Below are 20895 nucleotides of genomic sequence, written 5' to 3'. Positions count from 1 at the left end.
AATTCTCTTGCCATAAATAAATAAATAAATAAATAACTGTATTTATATACCGCCCTTCGAAACATCAGGGCGGTTAACAGCAATATTCAATACAATTTATAAAAACAATACCATTAAAACAGTAATAAAAGAACTTGTGCCAGATCACAAACAACTGACAGAGGGGGGAAGAGGACTCTCAGGGCAAGGAATCAGGGGTAAGCCTGCTTGAAAAAGAATGTTTTTAGCCCCTTCTTAAATTGGGCCAGGGAGGTTGCTGAACGGAGCTCGATGGGCAGCGAGTTCCAGAGGGTGGGGGCCGAGATGGAAAAGGCCCTTCTAGTGGTGTTAACCAATCTAGCCTCTAGAACTCTTAACAAATGCTGCCCGGTGGATCTGAGTGTGCGGGGCGGATTGTACGGAGAGAGGCGGTCCTTTAAGTACCCTGGGCCCAAGCCATTTAGGGCTTTATAGGTTATAACCAACACCTTGTATTGCGCCCGGAAGCGAATAGGCAGCCAATGTAGGTCTTTTAAGACCAGTGTTATATGACTGGTCCTAGATGTATTAGTGACCAGTCTTGCTGCCATATTCTGCACTAATTGCAGCTTCCGGGTATGGTACAAGGGTTGCCCCATGTAGAGTGCATTACAGAAATCCAACCGAGAGGTTACCAGAGCGTGTACCACTGTTTCTATGAACAGTTATTTGATGGGATTTAGATTTACTGGGACTAGGAGCCTATGAAAGTATGGGGAGCCAATTAAGATGTCCATCCAGGATTGAGATGGTCCAATATGGATTGCTGCTGGCTCTTGGGGAGTTTCATGCTGCCAGGGCAGGTGATTCTGTCAAATGTGGTTGGTCCCTAGAATGAAGAAATGCCCAGTGTAGAGGACACAATTGTCTCTGAGCATCCTCTCTTAGAGTGGAGTGAACCCCCTGCTTTACTAGGGAGTTGTGCTTTCCAAATAAAGACTAGAGGTCATTGGAAGGCCTACTGCATGGTGATGGTACTCCTCTGGTACCATGGCATCTGTAGATTCATTCAGTAGAGTTCTCTCAAGTGGTTAGGGTCTTCTCAAGTTTGCTCCACCACTTGACAGAACATTGGGAAGAGTTTGTCCTGTCCCAGTAATGCTGCTGGAGGACGCAACTCAATGCTCCAATCATTCTTATTTCACACTTTTAAAGTTATTTTTGTACATTTGACAACGTGCATGGCTATGTTATAATTTCAACCCAATTTTAAGAAAAGAGCTTATCCCAAAGGTTGAGCGGACATTTGTACAAGGGGTACATAATAATATGCCCCTAAGTATTGCATGAAAATAAGTTAAATAAATGCTGGTGTAGTTATAAATAAAAAGTAAAATTATATAGGTCTCTTTTGCATTCAGAAATTTATTGAAAATGAGGGATGGCATTGTGTTGAGCAGATGCAACAGGGAGGGGTGATTATACTCCAAAGGAACAAACAAAGCAATAGCAAGAGGCACTGGGAGAGAAGCAGAAGGCTATGTGAGAATTGCAGCAATATGGAAATACATCTGAGAGGATTTGAAATGCTAATGTTGCAACCCATATCAAAAGCAACCATATCAAAACCATATCTTTCTATTGATTTTGGATGGGGAAGCAATCGAAAGGGTCAAGAAGCAACATTAAATGGCACAATATAAATCAGAACAAATCACCAGTCTGGATGAGACAAATGTGTTGTAATGGCACAGGAGTGGAACTCTGGAGATAGAGACCTTATTCCACACTGAGCCATAAAATTCACTTGGTGACCTACTCATTTATTTTCAGCATGACCTACTTGGAGGATAGCTATGAGAATAAATCAGGAATATCCACGTATACCACCTTGAACTCACTTGGGGAAAGGTAAGATAAAGGTAATAATAATTTTTTTACATAACATCTTCAGACAACCCAAACAATTCAAGATCTACAGATGCATCAGCCTAACTTAATCAGAGTAACTGCTTACTTCTGACACTATTTTGGCCAAACTGTGTTCAATATCAGATGATAACAGTTTCTTTTGACGTTGTGCAACTTCTGCAGCTGATTTCTAAGAAAGAAGGGAAACTGTTAAAACATAGATTGGCTCCATACCTGCATAGATCACTATTCATACTTTTCTTAATGTCTACAAGCTGATGTTCCCCCATCCCTTAAGGATAAAATTCTCTCATGCTCTTTTCTCACCAACAAAGACCTATGGATGCTGCCATTGTCTTGGCTGCACAGTGTGCTGAATAGCAAGCTGTATGATCTGCCTTGCCACCAGGTTCTTGTGGTCATCAGGTAGGTATAGAATAAAAGATAACATCTTTTCCAACAAAAAACTGTTGTTATTTGGCCATATATGCCTGGTAATTAGCCACCCAAATGTCTAATGCTGCAAAACAGTATAATTTCTTGTTAAAATATATTTCTAATTTGTATGGAAAATGTTCAGATGTGGCAATGGTTAACTAAGGTTTAAAATGGTTCCTGTTGCAGGCCAGAAAGCCTAGGCCTGGAAGAGCAAGTCTTCAAGGACATGTGCTGAGACATAATATAAACAAATGTGTTATTGTTATGCTCCTGTGTAGCATGGTGACTTCATGGGAAAGAGGTGTGTCCACTTGGTGGGAAGGTTGATCATTTGAGAGAACAAAGACTGATGTCACATTCGAGCTTCTAGCATGGACTCTAAAAGAGTATAGATGTTTAGTAGCCTGCTGTAAAGTGTAAATAGCAACAAAGTCAATAAACCCTCATTTGAGTGAAACTCTGTGTGGAAGTTACTTTGATCCTGAGTAGCTGAGAAGACTGCATCTGTTCCAGTTGATACCAGTCCAGAACCACCGGTAACAAGAGACATCAACCATCACAAAGATCTTTTTCTCTAACATTTCTGTCCACAGATCAATGTGATGGCACAACTTGCCAGGTAGAGTAGACTGGGACTTGCTAGCCAATTTTGATAGAACTGCCTTGACAACAATGGAATTTGGTATCAGGTGAGTGAACAAAACTGAGGTGCCCTTTCACTGCACCTTACAGAGGCTCTCAAGGTATTCAGAAGTTGGTAGCACTGATGACAGTTTTGACCACACCTGTCTCAAAGTCTTCAGCAGGGTTGGAGCTGCATTTTGTACATCAATTTTTTTGGGGGGGGGAGACTGGGTCCAGGTATATCATGGTCTGAGACTTTACCTTAAGCTCGACGGATACGGCCAGCTGTAGAATGAGGTCTATGTAGGATCAAAGATCTTCCGATGGTGACACTGGAGATGTGTCACCCACTTCCTCAAGTGTCAAAAAGGCAAGCAGGAACTGTGATTGAGGGGTCATGTCAGGTAGTATCTCATCTTCATTGTTCAAGGAACCACTCTCCCAATACTCCATACTGAGCAGCAAAGCTGAAGGGCTTGAGCCACAAATGGAGTTTTGTGGGCCTGATATGAAATATCTCAGTCTCATTGCTCAGCCATTGGTACTGTGTGGGCTTCCTGATCTGGTTGATGCACTGTCGATGCTGAGAAGCTTAGAGAGGTCTCAAAACCATAGAAACTGTAGACATAGCCATGTTTAGGCTATACCAACAGGATTTCCTGGAATTCAAAGGGGCTGGAATCCATCTCAGAGATACTTCGGGTGACTAAGAGCAGATTAGAGGGTCAGCTGTGCCACCAATGCCAAAGGAGAGGCCATGGTAGAAGGAGGTAGATGGATCCTCTAAAACTGAAGCCAGTGAGTGCTTCTTACAAATGGACACAGTATGCGAAGGATGATTGTTTGCAGCTGCATTGACAGTTTTCAGAGCTTAGTGACGTCTTGGCAAACTGAACATGAGTTAATACAGTGACCCTCATCAAGACAGAAGAAAGATTCTGTTTGTATGAGGAATCTCCCCCCCCCCGGAGCTATTTATGCTGGTGCCCAAAGTAGTGGGGTACTCAACTGTGGAACATTCTGTGGATAGATCTGTGCAGGCGCAAGATCCATTTGTGTGAGACACGGAGAGCATAAAGTTATGTCCCTTACGTGGAATATACATTTACTAGACCAAGAAGCAAAATAGCAAATTCAACGATTAATGCTGAAGATCAACAGAACAATTCTACTGCATGGATATGAACTTATTGGTCCCTTTCCTAGAATATATAAAACTCTTCCAGGTTACCAGCTGAAATTCCAACTGACGTGCACTTTCAATCTGTAAAATAAAGCTGGCTCATTCTTAAATACTTGAGTAAACTAGTTTGCATTAGATTTCTTAGGACTCTAGTGCATTAACAGAAGCCACAGAACAAGCACATTCTAATTATGTGATTGGAGTAATTGCTTCCTTTGTCAGGAGACTGACACAAAGAACGACAGTTAATATTAGTTCATAATTTCCTGCATTTAGTTGCAACCATAAAATATTCATGCCTTGGGTTACTTACATTATCAAGCCCTGAGGCACATTCAGCTGTCACTCTGAGGTTGTTTGTTTCAAGGACTACTTCTGTGGTTTGTCCTGAGTGAAAATAAAAATGAAACAAACTCATTAACTTTCACTGAATGATCTATCTATACCATGTTACACAAGACAATACTTTCAAAATATGGTTCTCCAAATTCAAAGCTCTGAAGTAGTGAAGTTTGAAAGCAGATTTTTAAAAATAATTCAGTTTACTGCCCACAGTGCTAGGTGTTGATCAAAATGTCAGTTTGCTAGATGTGTTTCCAATATATTTTCATGCTCATTTACCTTCTTATTTGCTACTAGTCTATATAGTAGACTAGTAGCAAATAACTACTACTACTATAGTAGACTAGACTATTACAGTGGAGCCTTTCCTTACACGGGGGCAAATTCCGCGTAAGCTCAAGTCCCATTCAATAGAATGAGGTTTGTGCTCGCAGCGATGCGGTGAATGTCATTCATTGAATTGCAGCACAACTTCCGCATAAACTGGAAGCCACGTATGGTGTATGGAGAGGGCGCTCTGTACTTATTTCCCATTTCATTATTACACAAGAGATCAAATTTCTGTGAAACTTTCCAAACTATTATACATTCAACTAATCTGTTTTTTTAAATGTTTCAAATCTAGGTACCCATTACCAACTAGTGATTACATGCTCCTGGAAGCAATGTTAGCCGTCCTTATCTATGGGTTTTTTTATCCATAGATTCAAGCATCCATAACTTGAAAATATTCCAAAAAAGTATACATTCCAAATAGAAAACCTTGATTTTTCATTTTATATAAAGGACACCACTTTGCTGTGCCATTATATTTAATGGGACTTGAGCATACATGGATTTTGTTATCCACAGGGTTCCTGGAACCAAACATCAGCAGATAACAAGGGCCCACTGTACATGTAATAATGTGCACAAGTGAAGTCTGAAACCACATACAGCAAATTGAATCCTAATAATCAACTGTTCAGAGAGAACAAGCTGGATGGGGATCATGATGACTTGGAGGAGGGGATATGTGCCATTCCAGCATGAGATAGTACTCCATTTTGCGATGTCCACAGAGGCAGTTTTTTGTTTTAAAAAAATTAACGTGTGGTAGGAAGACATCATGTATTTGCAACAACTGGCTGGGAAATAACACCCTACTGCATTGCTATAAATCTAAGCTATGATTTTTAAAAGGACCTTAGGATTCTACTGTTAGCATGTGAACTGTTTCAAGTTTACTTCTATTACAGGGGTAGGCAACCTTTTTGAGCCGGGGGCCGGGTTGCTGTCCCTCAGACAACTGGGGGGTCCAAGCCAAAAATAAATAATTAAATAATTTTTTAAGAATTTAAATAAATAAATAAACTGGGACAAATGTAGGACAACATTTTCAAATGGTGGACACTTTTTTAAAAAGTGGAGGACACGCAAAAAATTTTGCTGATTTTTTTAAAAAATGTTAATATAAATGCATGTTTCTGAGGCGTCTATAGACAATTGCCCCCCCTTGCCCCTGCGTGCGAGAGGCCAAAGGCCGGGCTGGGGCCAGTCCCAAGGCCTCGCCGGGCCGCATCTGGCCCGCGGGCCGCAGGTTGCCTACCCCTGTTCTGTTACCTCAGTTGCTGAAGAGATTGTTGACTTCCAACACTATTTACATGTGTAAAAAGTCTGTCATCACAGTCCCCGTGTTCATTTTCTAAAATAAATGTGAGTTATGGGAACAAAAGTATGCAGATGAGCTAAGGAAGAATAAGTACACATATAGAGTGAGCAGGGACACACATCTCTCATCACATTTATGTATCAGTATAAAATGCTTATGTGTGGCTGCAGTATGGGAGAAAAGCAAGCAGGGCTATCATCTGTGCTGCTGAGAAGGCAGCCCCAACAAATTCATCCTAATATCAATGATCCCCTAGTAGTAGTCATTCCATCATGCTGAGGTGATAGGGAGAAGGGAACCAGAATCACTCCAGCATTTCATTCTGTCTGCAAGGGAGGGTTTGTGCCTGATGCCAAAGCCTTTGCCTTTTCTAAGATTTTTCAACCAACTCCTCTTCCTGCTGTCAGTCCTGTGAACCTGGAGGAAATTTCAGCCAGCTATCGGGCATCTGCTCCTGCTGGGGAATGTCTGCTTCATCTTCTGAGGAAGACAGACTCTCAAGGGGGGGGGGGGCATGATACCTCTTCTGCCTGAACTGTTTCCATTCCATTCTGTTCCAGATGGTTGTTGTATGAATTAACGGTCAAGTCAGACACTAGAATGCTCTGAATGAGGCTCGGCACAGGATAATCCAGTTGTGTGAGTCACAAAGATCATGAAGAAGACTGAATATTCCTTAATTTAATCTTATCTCCCCAACCACTAAAGAGATTATTCAGAGATACAGGCCTAAGCAATCAGATTTGCAAACCAATCCTATATTTAATTTTTAAACCAATAAAAAAAACAAAGTATGCTAAATGTAAGATATGTATGTGAGGGAAATCATATGCTATGACAAAGAATGATTTTCACCATTTGAAAGTGCACCCCTTCTAAAACCATTCCTAATACATAATCCTAAACTTGAACCTAAGAATTATTGCCTTAGCTTGCTTTTTTACCCCCTCTCTATACATTTTCCATTGGTATTGTGTCCTTTTTTTATATTGTAAATGGTTTTATTACTGATTTTTGGAAACAGCTCCAGCTATCCTGCAGTCCTGGGTTAGAGGTCACTTGTCTCAGTCTAGTCCAGTAGTGGCTGCCTGACCACAAGGCCTTAAGGAACCTTACAAGCAAGGTATGAGGGCAAGGCATTGTTTGTTCCTTGTTCTGATGTTCAGAGTGATTTAATATCACACTACAAAATGTGAAAATGTCATTAAATTTCAGCTTGAGAGTTCATGAATACATAAGCAGGTAAGTTAAGAACACAGTTTTGGATATACAGTATATGCACTGGCAGCAACCCAGATAGAATTAAGAAAATACTCGCAATAATAATTCGATGGATACACAACTAGGGTTGCCATAAGTCAGGACCTCCAAACCGGGACAAATGTAGGACAAATGTAGGACAAAATGATCAAATGTAGGACACGTTTTTTTTTTTAAATGGAGGGCTCACAAAAAAATTGATTATTTTTGAATTTTTTTTCATATAAATGCATGTTTCTTAGGCATGATCAAAATGGTGGACATTTGGCATTATTCCTAGACAGATGGCAGAAATGTGCTTCCCTTTCTGGCCAAAAACCAGAAGAGGAGGAAGAGTGGAAGAAGCAGAGGAGGAGGAAGAGGAGGAGGAAGAGGAGGAGGAAGAGAGGAAAAGGAGGAGGAGGAAGAAGAGGACGTAGAGAGGAAGAAAAAGGGGAGGAACAGGGGAAGGATGAGGTGGAGAAGGAGGAGGGAGCAAGATTAATAAGCATTTGAGAGGCTTGATGATAGAAGACGAAGGAGTAGTAAGAAGATGAAGCAGGTTTCGGTATCTGCGCTTATTACCCCGACTCTTAGTCTGCTCATCACATCCTCTGATTCTCCGCCTCCTCTTCCTCCTCGTCTATTCTTCTCTTTCTTTCTTCGTCGTGGTGGGCTTTTTGCCACCAACCCCCCCCTTCTTTTCTTCGTTGAACATGTCTTCGCCGAGGCGAGACCCTTTTCCCCCGTCAGGCCTCCTCCCTTGCGCTGCTGAGTATTCCGGCAAGCAGTGGAAATGTCTTTCTTCCGAGTGAGACCCCTTTTTCCCTGCCGGCCCTTCCCTGGCCGGCGGTGACAAGCCATGCCAGGGTAAAAGTGCTTCGCTCCCTTCTTTCTTTTTCTCCGATTCGAGAACCCTTTCCCTTCTTCTCGCCCCCGTACAGGGGGCATGCAGGGGCCCCGTCAAGGGATGAGCCCCCCTCTTCCTTTTTCCCCTTGCCCACCCCTGCCCCTTTCCCCCTCCCTGCGTAGTGGAGGGCGGTCAACAAGGGGCAACGTGGCCTCTCCGTTTAGGCAAAGCCCGTTTCCCCTTTCAGGCCGACTCCGTCGCCAGCGGAGGAGGCGGCAAGGCAGTGGAAAAGGGCCTTGCTGAGGCTAGACCCTTTTCCCTGCCTGGCCACCTCCTCTGCCGGCGAGAGGCGGTGGCAAGCAGGGGAAAAGGGCTTTCGACACGAGACGAGAAACCCTTTTTCCCCCGCAGTCCGCCTCCCTGGCCGGCGGAGGGCGCAAGGCAAGGGGAAAATGGCTTCGCCGAGGCGAGACCCTTTCCCCCCGCGTCAGGGCAGGATATCCGCCTCCCTGGCCGGCGAGGAGGCGGCAAGCAGGGGAAAAAGGGCTTTTGCCGAGGTGAGAAATCCCTTTCCCCCGTCAGGCTGCCTCCCTGGCCCAGCGGAGGAGGCGCCAAGGCAGGGGAAAAATGGCTTTCATCACCGAGAGACGAGACCCTTTCCTCCCCGTCAGGGCCGCTTCCCTGGCCAGCGAGGAGGCGGCAATCAGGGGAAAAAGGGCCTCGAGGAGGCGAAGAACTCTTTTTCCCCTGTCAGGCCGCCTCCGTCCCAAGCGGAGGAGGCCAAGCAGGGAAACGAGCCTCGCTGATGCGAGGCTCCTTTCCCCCCTGCCGGCGTCCATCGCGGGGGGGGGGGAGAATCCCGGGGCGGGTCCAAAACAGGGGCAGGACGTGCAGACCCGCCCCAAACCGGAAAAGTCCCCACCCCGGCGGGATATGGCAACCCTATACAAACTGCTTGTTTCAGGATTTTTCAATCAATCTTCAAGCTGCCCCAAATTTTCTGTTCTCAGGAGCTTACAAAAACTGCCCAATCAACCATTCATTTCTGGTAAAGAAATCAGAAGGCTTAGCTTGCTTCTCAGTAAGGTCAAAGACTGTGTTGAAAGCAGAAAATAGGTTTGCCTTAAGCACTGAGTAACATTTTCCAGGATTCCAGTTTCAGATAAGAGAACAGGAAGTGCAAAATCTTCTCATTTTCAGTTCAGACTTACTCATTTAACTATTGAGTTAACTGCTATACTTAAGACTGGATGAAGAAGATTTTTTTCAGGCTGGCCCCTTCACAGAGGTCTGTAGAAAATTTGGAACTTTTAAAACTTACTCTAGTTGTCCACCCATAGGTTTCCAGTTGGGGTGTCAGGGATTGGATGTTTATGTGGAGAAAGACAGTAAATAGCTCCTTGTGAAACATCCAAAAAGACATAGGTGCACATAAAGTCAATGTGGCATGTATTTATGTCACCAATAAGATTCGGCCTCTTTGCTTGTTTTCATATTATTTTAATAAAAAATATCAATCATCATAAGGCACCTTCTTTCACAGTCCATTTCTATAATTGCACCCACATTTTTAAAAATAGGGGCTAACACTGCATTGTACACATATTTTCATTTTCATGAAACCAGTGACCAAAAAACAAGATCAGGAGGTTGATGATATGTACAGTTCTGCAACCTTAGAAATGGATTAACCAAGCCAACCTGTAATCACCATAAAGAATCTCTGTTTGTTTCATATATACAAGTGAGACCACTGGTCAATCTAGCAAATACTACCAACCTTTAACTAGGAGCAGATCGTCAGGTTGCACTACTAGCCCTACCTGGGCATCCCTTGGGGTCTTTCAATCCAAGCAGTGAACAGTCTCAAGCCTGCTCAACTTCCAAACTCAAATAGGATTACATGTATTCAGGGTGATGTAGTTGTCATATAAGAAGTTCCCTAAATTAATTAAGCAGCTAGCTTATCAGTTTTGAATAGGCTTTTGATATTTAAAAGAGCATTGCATTGAGGAAGGGAACCTGCACTAGTCAGCATTTGTTTAGAAATATTCTTTACAGTACCACTCTGAAGAGCCAAGAAGCAATTTTTTAAGCTAAATGGGTCTTTGAAGCATAGCTGGAAATGGCAGTAGCAGCATAAAAAAAAGGAAGGAAGGAAGAGAGTTTGGCCTCAAGTTGCAAATTTTCTTGACTCTAGTAGAGGGGTGGGGCAACTGAGAAAATAACTAGGGGGGCACATTAGCCCTCCAGGACACCCTTCACTGCAGATGTTTTCTGCAAAATAAAAGAATAAATAAACAACTCGTATTATAGGGGACATGGGACCCCCTTTGGGGATTTCCTTTGGGGCCCATGAAGGGCAATTATCAAACATTTTGAGGCAAACAAACAGATTTTGTTTTGGAAATTTTTGTTTAGACTTGGGGAAGGGGGTCCAGTGGACATCCATATGTGATACAAATACATCTATAACTCCCAGAGATAATTTTGGGGCATGTTGGGAATAAAAACATTCTTAACTCAAGGGGTACATAAAACTGTCCTGAGCATGGCATTTTGGCCCATGGGCTACACTTTACCCACCTTGACCTAGTGCAAATCCAGAGAATTGTTTTTGAAATCCAAGCAGATTACACTGAAAATCTATTTTCCACCCTACAATGGTTTTTTTTGTTCCACAAGGATTTGCAAGATGGTTGAAGTGTACATTTCTACTGGCTTTACAAAAGGTATATAAAGTCATTATTATTAATGTCCAATAATGATCTGATAACAAGTGAACAATATATGACTAAGTAAGTATAATGTACCAATCATTCACAACCTTCTTAAAACATAATTTCAGCTGCTGAATCCTTACCTTGTTCTCCATGTTTGTTTTCAGAATCATCAAGCCTGCTCTTTTCCCCAAAATGCTATGGTTGGTCCTTGCTTCATCAACTTCACAGCTTGTTTTCATAAACAGCCCTTGTGGAAGCTAAAACAAACAGGCCAGAAAACAATAAATTTTAGATTCACTTGCACACTTCCCCGCGCACTAAAATTGTCAGGAACTTTTATGTTCTCAAAAGGTTGATAACCATAGAGCTAAAGGAAAGCTATATGCCTCTATGTCCCACTCTCTCATCAAAACGTCAAAATAACACCTACAGCAATTCTAGCTATTATATTATTTATTATTATTATAAATTATTATTATTATTCAACTTATATCCGCCTGTCTCCCACTAACAGGGATTGAAGGTGACAATCAACACATTTAAAGTAATGCAATTTCAAAACAATACAATAGAATGAACTGTATAAAATATAAAAATTAAAAAAACAGTTAACAATTTTAAAAGCTAAAAACCATGCTTCAATGTAAAATAGTTGAAACTATGCAAAAACCTTAAACCCGAAACAACTTTGTAAAAGCCCAACCCTTGTCAGTTTTGAAAAAACTGATAGCACAAGATGTGTTTTATCTGCCACTAAAAGGAGAGCGAGATGGAAAGTTCCAGACCCTGGCAGCAGCCACGAGAAAGTCCCTCTCTTGTTTGCATACCAAAATGAGCCTGAGAAGGTGGGGGGGACAGAGAAGGGCCTCTCCGGAAAGATCTCAACACTCTAGTGGGCTCATAAGGGAGATACAGTCCGTCAAATAACCTGGACCCGGCAGTAAGGTTTTATAGGTCAAAACAAGCACTTTGAATGTGCCTGGAAATGGACCGGCAATCAAAGGAAGTTGTGTGCTCCCTGTAACCAGCTCCAGTTTAACAACCGCTGCGCTGCGCTTGGGCCACGTGAGGTGTTTCTGACATTTTTTCAAAGGCAGGCCTCAACGTAGAGCCACATTACAGTAATCCAAGTGGGATGTAACCAAGACATGTACCATTGTGAACAGTTAGGGACGAACCAACACTACTGACCACTTCAGCAATTTTAAATCTATTAGATCTAGTACTGTCACCAGTGCAACATAACATTTCAAGTGTTTGAACATTGCCTTTCATATCGCCTGTTTGGTTTTCTGTTTTCTCTTTTGCAGGCACACGTACTTATTCATTGAACCTACTTCTCTTTCATACCACTGACTACCGTCATTGCCCTCTTCAAACCTGCTCTAATTTGGGAAGAAACATGAATGCTCTCTAGGCAGTTGATGATGATTTGCAAATCCCTAGCCAACATACTGTAAAGTAAATGTGAAAAAGGACATGAGTCACAGTACCACAAAATAAGTTGCATACAGTAGAAAGCACCCAAGTTCTGAACTTAACATTTTTCTTTATAGCTGTGAGTTTCGCAAAACTGGAAATTTAGGAAGTATTTCTGCATAACTTTAAAACTAATGGTTTCAATCAATTCAGGAACTAAAATTTCATTAGTGTTTACTGCAGCCACATTCACAGAAAAAAAAAAATCAAAGACTCATATTCAAGTCTTTCATCATTCATGTTGAGGAGGTTTGTGTTTTATAATAGGCCAAGCAGAAAGTTTACCCTCTGTCAATATTTACACCTCCCCTTCAGTCAGAACGTGGGTTATTAAATCTCTGAAATCTCTGCTTCCAATTTTCATTTTGTTAGTCTTGGATATTCAATTCATTCATTCATTCATATAAAGTGTTTGTACTAAAGGTCAAAAGATCGAGAAATGAAACAATACATCATCAAGTTTCAAACCTGAGCTCCAGACTGCTCTATGTTTTAAGCCTGCAAATATTTGGCAGTGGCTAACCATGGAGGCTGACAGTAGGCTTTTTTTAAAGGTATACATTAAATATTTGGCAGAGTGAAGGGTAGGGTTTGGAGTCATTGGAATTAGACCAGAATAGGTGCGTGCATGTTTTTTACTGTTGTTGTTTGCCTTAACATCATTTCCAACTTACAGTCCTCCCTATGTGAGGTGTTTTTTTGTTTAGGCAAGAATTGTTCAGAAGGGCATTTTGCCCTTCCTCTGGGGCTGAGAAAGTATACTTGCAAAAGGATCCACCGATGGGGAATGTGCAGCTTTTTGATGCCTAATCTGGGTTCTCCTATTGCTGTTATTTTAAGTTGTTAGCAAAACACGCGAATACACAGGCTTTTTTTTAACATTAATTAAACAGATGTGATATTTGGAAACAATCTTCAAAATAACGCCTGAGATCCCAAAAATAAGACAAGTTAAGATACTGAATAAAAATCATATTGTTGCGACAAAAAGAGCTGAGCAGCCTGCCTGTGAAAATAGGCATTTTCAAACTATTACTTACAACAATTTACAACCCACCTGGTCAAAAGTTAGCTTGTTTGAGAAAGCAATTCATCTAAGACAGAAAGCACTTCTCTCTACCAAGCAAACAGTTCATTTTAGACCCTTACCCACAATATTGGCTTTCTGCTCTGCTGACCTTTTAACCCTCTCCCAACCAGTTTTTGAAATCATCATGAAAATGATGCTTACGTAATATTGGTCCAGCAGTGAATTCCATATACAGAGAGCTGTTCCCTTCCCGCAATTCAGTGCATTCAGAGCTTGAACATCCATTCTCATCTTTGGGAGCTGATTTTTAACAGAAGTCGTCTTTGGTTTTTAAAATGCACACATCAACATAAGCTTCTCCATCTCCTATTGGTACAACCTATGAAACAAGATACAATACTGGCTAATGATTTTGTCTTAATGGCAGTTTTTCATTAATCCCTGTGACATCTGAGTGTACACACGATGTAACTGAACTGCTGTATCTGGATCCAGCCAATGTTTGAAATGATTTTGGAAATGACTATGTCAGTACCACCAAGAGAACATAACAAAGATTTGAAACATCAAAACATAATAAAATAGAAGACATATAAATTATTACAAAGTGACAAATCTTTCTGAAACAGAATAAAATTAATGTAGGTGTCTAATTCTAATCAAATATGTATTTTAAGAGAAAAACATAATTTGCAGTTGGAACAGTAAATAAAGAGACAAGAAAAAAAACAGCTATAATTGAAATATAGGTGATAGACAAGAGTTTCTGCATGAAACCATAGAATGCCGCCCCAAAAGCATATGAAGATTTAAGAGCAAATCAAGACAGAATTCCTAACTGGAAGCCAAAACGACTAAACAGGCCATATCAATGTGAACGATCATGAGAAATGACACAGTCACTGGAAAAGCCATAAAAACTCAGTAATGTTGAAGGTAGAGGGAAAAAACAAAAGACCACATTACATATGTTTCTCAGCTAAAGAGATTGTGTTCTAAACATGGTCGCTTGGAAGGTCTTGCCCACGCCTTAACTAGAGAAAGGAATTTGCAATTTGAAACAAAACCATCTTCCTTTTTTTCTATACTGCTGTCTGGCCCATCTCCAGCGATGAGCCAAAGATATCATTCATAGGGTTGCTACAGAAGACAGAGCTGACATGATGGCACAAAATAACAAAAAGTGGGTCTAGTCTGTGCAGTAAAAGAAATAAGAATCTTGTGGCAAATTTAAAAATAAGAATCAAGCATGAAGCTTGAAGGTAATTTATAGAAACATTTTATTGATTTTATAAATAGTTGATGGATGCAGATTTAAGGGAGTTGCCCCAAAACTACTTCAAATCTATTTGGTACAAATGTTACTTTAAGTAAGGAAAAGGCTTATCTGCAAACCTAATGTTGCGACCAAATGTTTGTTAAAATAGGGGGGAAATCCCACAATGGATGGGGCTCCTCTATTGGCACAATGGTCCAGGAAAAGGGCAGTGTTTCTTACTGTTCATTCACAGATTTATTATTTTCTGTTTTAAGATCCAAATAATATTTTAGCAGTTGTGGAGGTGGGGTATTTCTCCTCCTTTGAATGCAACACTTCATTTTTAAATATTCGGGTAACAGATAACAATTCATTTAATCACTGAAGTTTAGAAAATCAACATGGCTGTATATCCAATTCCCTCATCTCTTTGCTTTTTCAAGATCTTTTCCATAACACCATCTGCAATTTTCCCTTCTCTGCCCTCCCTCCGATGCCCTTTTTGAATTTTTAAAAAAATAGTGACCTCAATTATCTATCGCTGAGGCTTGGAAAAACCAACCCTCCCTTCCCTTGCTGCTCAATTTCATTTGGGACCGAGAGGCCCCTGAAAAAGCAGAAGAATGCAAGATCAGGAAAGAGGTGAGGAGGGGGCATATTGGGGCAAGATTTTTTCCCCTCCACAAATTCCAAAGAAATACGACTTGTAAAATGTCTTGTGATCGCTTCACAAATTTAGTCCCTTATGTAGGGGTACTGTGTTGGCCTTTAGCAAATTCAAATAAAAATACACCAACAGTGGCCCTGGTACAGACCGCCGGAAAACGGTGGTCGGCAGTGCATATTTTACCTCTGGAGGGACGCCGCGCGCCAAACAGTTGTCATCCCGCTGGCGGTAAAAAGAACTCGTTCTTCCGGGTTCGTTTGCGCTCCCCAGGTTACATCACATGTGTGCCAATGACGCACTCGGACGTAGAGAACACGCTGGAAGTGACTAGGGCGGGTTACCATCCGCCATTAAATACGGAGTCATTCTGTAACTATGGTTTAGGAAGGTGCTGTGCTTCCGCACCCCCCTAACCCTAGTATGGACTGAGTCCGTACAAAATGGCGGCTCCCCTTCCACATGGGGGCCGCCATGCGAGTCAAGACCGCGCCACTCTATACGCTTAGTGCGCCCGTTCTGCAGACCAGGAAGGACTCCGTTTTCGGAAGCCTTTCCCTGGTTTGCGGCGCCACTTGCGGTCGCGGGGGCAGCCTTCAGAACGGCTGCGGACCACAGCCAAGCAAGGAGAAGGGGCCAAGTGGCCCCTTTCTCCTTCTCCCCTCGCCGCCGCGGTGTGTCCTTGGGCTTGAAGCCCCAGGACCCCATTGTCAGGCGGCGGGGAAGTGGCGTTTTGCCGCTTCCCCGAAGCCGGAAAAGCAGCAGAATCAGGGCCTCAGCGCCTGCCGTTCTAGCAGCTTGAGGCCCCGATACAACCATTGAAAGGGGCGGGTACAGCCCAACCCAAATGGCCGGTCTGTAAACCCCCTAGGAAAAGTTTTAGGATCTGGCAACCCTGTCATGGGTTTTCTTTGGCAAAATTTAGCCCAAGTTTGCAATTGCCCTAAGGCTAAGAAAGGGTGACTTGACCAGAGGTGTCATGCTGAGCAGATTCAAAGCAGTGCTGCTGAATCCAACAAGGCACAACACACCCCATTCTGGCTCAACCTTTATATGCTTGGAATACAATATGCAAGCTGGGGAGCGTGTTTGAAGAACGCCCCACCCCACCAATTACTTGCTCTGAAGAAAGCATCTTCCCAACTGCAGTTTGCTCCCTCTTTCACACACAACACAACATACACACACACACACACAGTGGGCCCTTGTGATCACTGGGGTTTGGTGCCAGGACCCCCATGGATAAAAAAAAAATCCGTGGATGCTCAAGTCCCATTAAAATACAATGGCCAAAGCAAATGGTATCTCTTATATAAAACAGCAAAATCAAGGTTACAGCATTTTTTAAAAATATTTTCAAGCTATGGATGCTGGAAATTTGTGATAAAAAAGCCGTGGATAAGGAGGCCAACGGTTACACACCACACACACACATAGCCCAGTATGTTGTGAGATAGGAGGAAAGATATAAATGCCATATAAATAAATAAGATATGCAAACACACCATACTACTAGCAGAAACATCACAACGTGGACGCTCACTAAATAAGTCAAAGAAGAAGCAGAAAGGCGGCCTAGAAGTGTTGAAACATAGAACAAAATAATTAACCACTGGAGGAGCAACATAAATTCCAATCCGCGATAACAAAGGAAAGTCAAATAAAGATTTCCCATAGGTTGGATCAACACTGATAGGATGGAGACTGCAGTCATGAATAAAAGACTAGGAATGGGAACAACTAGACAAGAATCCTAAAGTGTAACAGAGATACAAGCATCTGAGTGTAAAGTTAGAATCAACCAGCTTTCATTCTTAGTTTTCCGCCATCACTAGGTGTCCCGTCCTGGAAGCCAAGTTGACTCAATGGGAGGCGTTATATTCATGATAAGGGAGGGCTCACTAGAAAAGGCAACAATGCTGGGGAAAGATAAGAGATGTGAGAAAGAGAGGAAGGCCTCATGGCCCCAAACTGTGGCTCTTGAGGATTTTGGACCTTCAGCTCCCAGAATCCCAGACTATCGTCCAAACATGGCGGAGGCTGTTTCTGGGAGCTGGAGTCCAAAAATCTCTTAAAGGGCACATTTGGGGGCTACTGTCAAAATGGAGCACTCTTATTAGGAGGTCATAATGGGGATGAAATAGTAGTGGAGGAAAAGGAGGGGGTCTTGGAGAGCCTCATCGCACAGGGTCAATTCCAGGACAGTGTACAAACAGCAAACCAATTTAAACGCGCATAGAATAGGTCTGTCACCTGGCTTTAAACATCCACAAAATGAATCTGAAGGAAGGAGACTCAGTCCAAAACACACTGCAGAAATAATAATCCCAACTGAGACCGCTAAACATCCCTGCTCAATGTAATAAACATTTAATGGTTTTTATTTATTGTAACGGGTTATATTTTAATCTTACAGCTGGTATTAACTCTTTAAATTGATTTTTTAAATTTATATATTTTCATATCTTGTGCTGTTTTTTAATTGTAGCCGTTTAACGTGTTGTTTCGCCACCTTGAGTCCCTATGTTGGGAGAAAGGCAGGGCGTAAACAAGAAAGTGAAATAACAGTAAAGAATGCTGCTGCTAGGGAATCCTTGGAACTGTAGTTCTGTGAGGCGTTTAGCCTTGTGAGGAAGCAGGGTGTAGTTTTGTGAGCAAGTCACCTCGTGAGGCGTTGTTGATTAGTCATTGTGAGCATTGTGTAGTTCTGTGAAGGCATTGTGTAGCTTTGGTGAGGCAATTAGCTTTTTTGTGAGGCATTGGAGATTATTTAGCCTTCTCTTTGTCAGAGGGAGCTCTGTGCCCAATAAAACTACAATGCCCAGGTCTTCCTAGCACTGAGCCATTAAAGCGTCCTCGAACTGGATTATGATCTCGGCAGTGTGGTGTTGGACAGAAGAAGGCTGCATCCACACGGAGAGACATAACACGGTTTGGGACCGCTTTAACTCCGCTCCAGCTCTGGGCCCGCACAACAAATCCAACGCCCAGAATTCCCAAGCAGAGAGGACAAAGAGTTAAAGCGAAAGCGGCCCCAAACCGGTATTTTCGCCAGTGTGGAAGCGAAACCTTGAGAGCTCCTACAGCCACTCATTTCAGTCAGCAAAGGACCCTGCCAAGATCTCTATAGACGCTTAAGAACAAAACCCATATCTACAGACCCGCTCCAAAAAGTGCCCGTCCCTCGGTTTCTCTCGTCCTCTCCGCTCCCCCTCCCTCTCCCCATTCTTTATACAGTACAGAGCGTCTCCAAACTCGTGTCCTCCAGACATCCTCCCTCTGGTGTTCCTGGCCTCCTGCCCTCCCTTTTGGCCTTCCTGGGTCTTTTCTTTTTTTTCTTTCCCGTTCTTTCCCGGCTCGAGGCTGTTAAGTAAGAGAAGAAGTCTTCACCCTCACGCGGGAGGCCTGGGCTTCTTGAACGAACCCCCGTTGGTTACGTGTCGCTCCCCTCACACGTGAACGCGTTGTCACCCGTGCCTTGTAAAGTGTAAAACCACGACCATGTTTTCCAAAGAGACAGCCAGGTGTAGTCTGTAAAGCAGTCCGGTAAAGAGATCTTGTGACACTTTTTGAGGATAACCGAAATAAAGAAGTTGCACAGCCTGAGCTTTCCTTTGGCCCTGAGTCCTACTTTCCTCAGAGGCATACAGTATAAATACACGGGGCCTATTTGGGAATGCCTAAACCTCTTTCGTCTCGTGTTTTTTCTCCAAATCCCTTCAATTGAATAAGGTGTAAAATAATCCCTCCCTGGAAAAGGATTTTCGTGACCCCCCGAAGTGAATTCCGAACACGCAGCCTTCCTGATCTTTGGAGTCAGGACGCGCTAAACCGTTGCGCACGAGGTCCTCGGAAGCTGCTTGGAAAGCCAAGCGCCAAGACTCTGCTGCCATGCGCCTTCTAGCTCTTTTGTCCCTTCCTCTTTCCTTCGCGCAGGCGCCTGGCGGGGTGGGGGTGGAGTGTTGTGTGGTGCGGTGTGTTTTAACACATATTCACCTTATGAGGGCGCCCTGTGTTTCACCTTTTGGCCATTCTTCTTTTGCTAAAAGCGGACAAGAAACCACAACAATGATGTTCGTCTAATCTTCTACTTGTTCTTCTAGCTCGGCTCCCGCTCCCTCGGCATCCCCCCCCATTCTAGCTCGCTCCCCCCACAAACCTAAACCAATAAAAGCACCTCAGATTCATGCCGCCCTCCCTCCCTGAGTGCCTTTCAATCGTCATTTTGAGATGACAGGCCCTTCGTGCCCAACCAGCCAATCACCGAGGAGACCACGCACATTTTGGGCGGAGCCTGCCGATAGGGATATGAAGCGTGAGAATAAACTCACGCTCCGCCTCCCGGGTTTCTTCATATTAGGGACACCCGCTTCATGTCCATCAAGGCCAATCACCGAGGAGACCAGCCCATCCTGGGCCGGAGCCTACAAATACGAAGGGTGTGGAGGTAACTCACATTTGCCCTCCCTCCTGAGTTTGCTTAGTTTTGAGGGACAAGCCCCTTCATGTCAAGCCAGCCAACCACCATAAGACCACGCCCTCAAGGCGGAAACCGATAGGGATTATGAAAGTTAACCCACTCGCCGCCACTGCCGGGTTGGGTTTCAAACGCCAGTTTGAGGACAACCCCCTTCGTGCCACACCAGCCAACCATCGAGGAGACCACGCCCGCCTAGGCGGAGCCTATAGGAATACCAAACAGAGGCAAAAACCAGCGAGGCCGCCTTCAATTTGCTTTCAAACCGAGTGGACGCCCCACTTCAATGTTCAGCCCCCCAACCACAATGGGGCCACATTCAAGTTAAATGAAGACAGTGACATAAACAAATAAAAGCCGAAAAACACTGACTTAAAAATAAAAAGACATGCTTCTTGGCCAAGGCTCTCAAAATGGAGGAAGAGAGGCGGGCTAAACGTCAGGAAATAAACTCTTCCAGAAACAGCCACAACACAGCCCAAAAAAACAACACAAAAAACCCTACCTACGGTTTTAGGGTTTGTTGTTTTGGTAGGAAGTTGCGGGAGCACAAATTTTGTTAATGATGATAAATTTGCAACAAACCCTTGAAACGCCAGTGCAAAAGCGGTGAGAGCGTGTGGACTGTGCCTCTGAAAGACCAGAGTTTGATCCCCACTTTGGTGGCCATGGAAAAATCTATTGTGTTGACCTTTGGGGAAGTCACAATTCTCTCATCAGTGACACTCTCTCACTCTCACTCACAGCCTCAAGAGATGTGCAATATTTCAACCCCCTCTGAAGAAACTTGCCAAGAAAAACCCCCGGATAGTTCGCCTTAGAATCCCTCCTCAATGACACCCCGCCCCACCCACGGGATGACACCACCGCCTTCAAAAATATTTAAACAGGGCTACTCATATCACCTCTTAACGTTCTCTTCTCCAGCTAAAACAGCCCCAGCTCATAAGTCTCCTCTCCTCATAGTACACAAGGGTTTCCAGACCCTTCAACAAGTTTAGTCAACTCTTCCCTCTTCTTACTCTTCCCTAAATAAACACTCTGCTGGGTGACCTTGGGCAATCACAC

The 20895-nt window shown here is 43.2% G+C and overlaps 1 protein-coding gene across 6 annotated transcripts in view; it reads right to left on the bottom strand.

The window, feature by feature from the left end:
• LEMD1 (LEM domain containing 1) overlaps positions 1-20895 on the bottom strand; it is a 41926-nt gene that overhangs the window by 9885 nt on the left and 11146 nt on the right. For 5 of the 6 annotated variants that reach the window (XM_042466263.1, XM_042466261.1, XM_042466264.1 and 2 more), the window contains 2 exons: positions 4428-4501; positions 1976-2059 (listed from right to left, as the gene is read on the bottom strand). In XM_042466263.1, coding sequence (XP_042322197.1) covers positions 1976-2059; positions 4428-4501 — 158 coding nt within the window. The remainder of the gene's footprint in view (positions 1-1975; positions 2060-4427; positions 4502-20895) is intronic. The other variant, XM_042466266.1, reaches the window with a different exon arrangement.

The sequence above is a fragment of the Sceloporus undulatus genome, chromosome 4 (assembly GCF_019175285.1).
Source record: "Sceloporus undulatus isolate JIND9_A2432 ecotype Alabama chromosome 4, SceUnd_v1.1, whole genome shotgun sequence".
Lineage (NCBI taxonomy): Eukaryota > Metazoa > Chordata > Lepidosauria > Squamata > Phrynosomatidae > Sceloporus > Sceloporus undulatus.
Note: the sequence above shows the minus strand (reverse complement) of the source record. Positions and strands in the feature narration are given on the sequence as shown.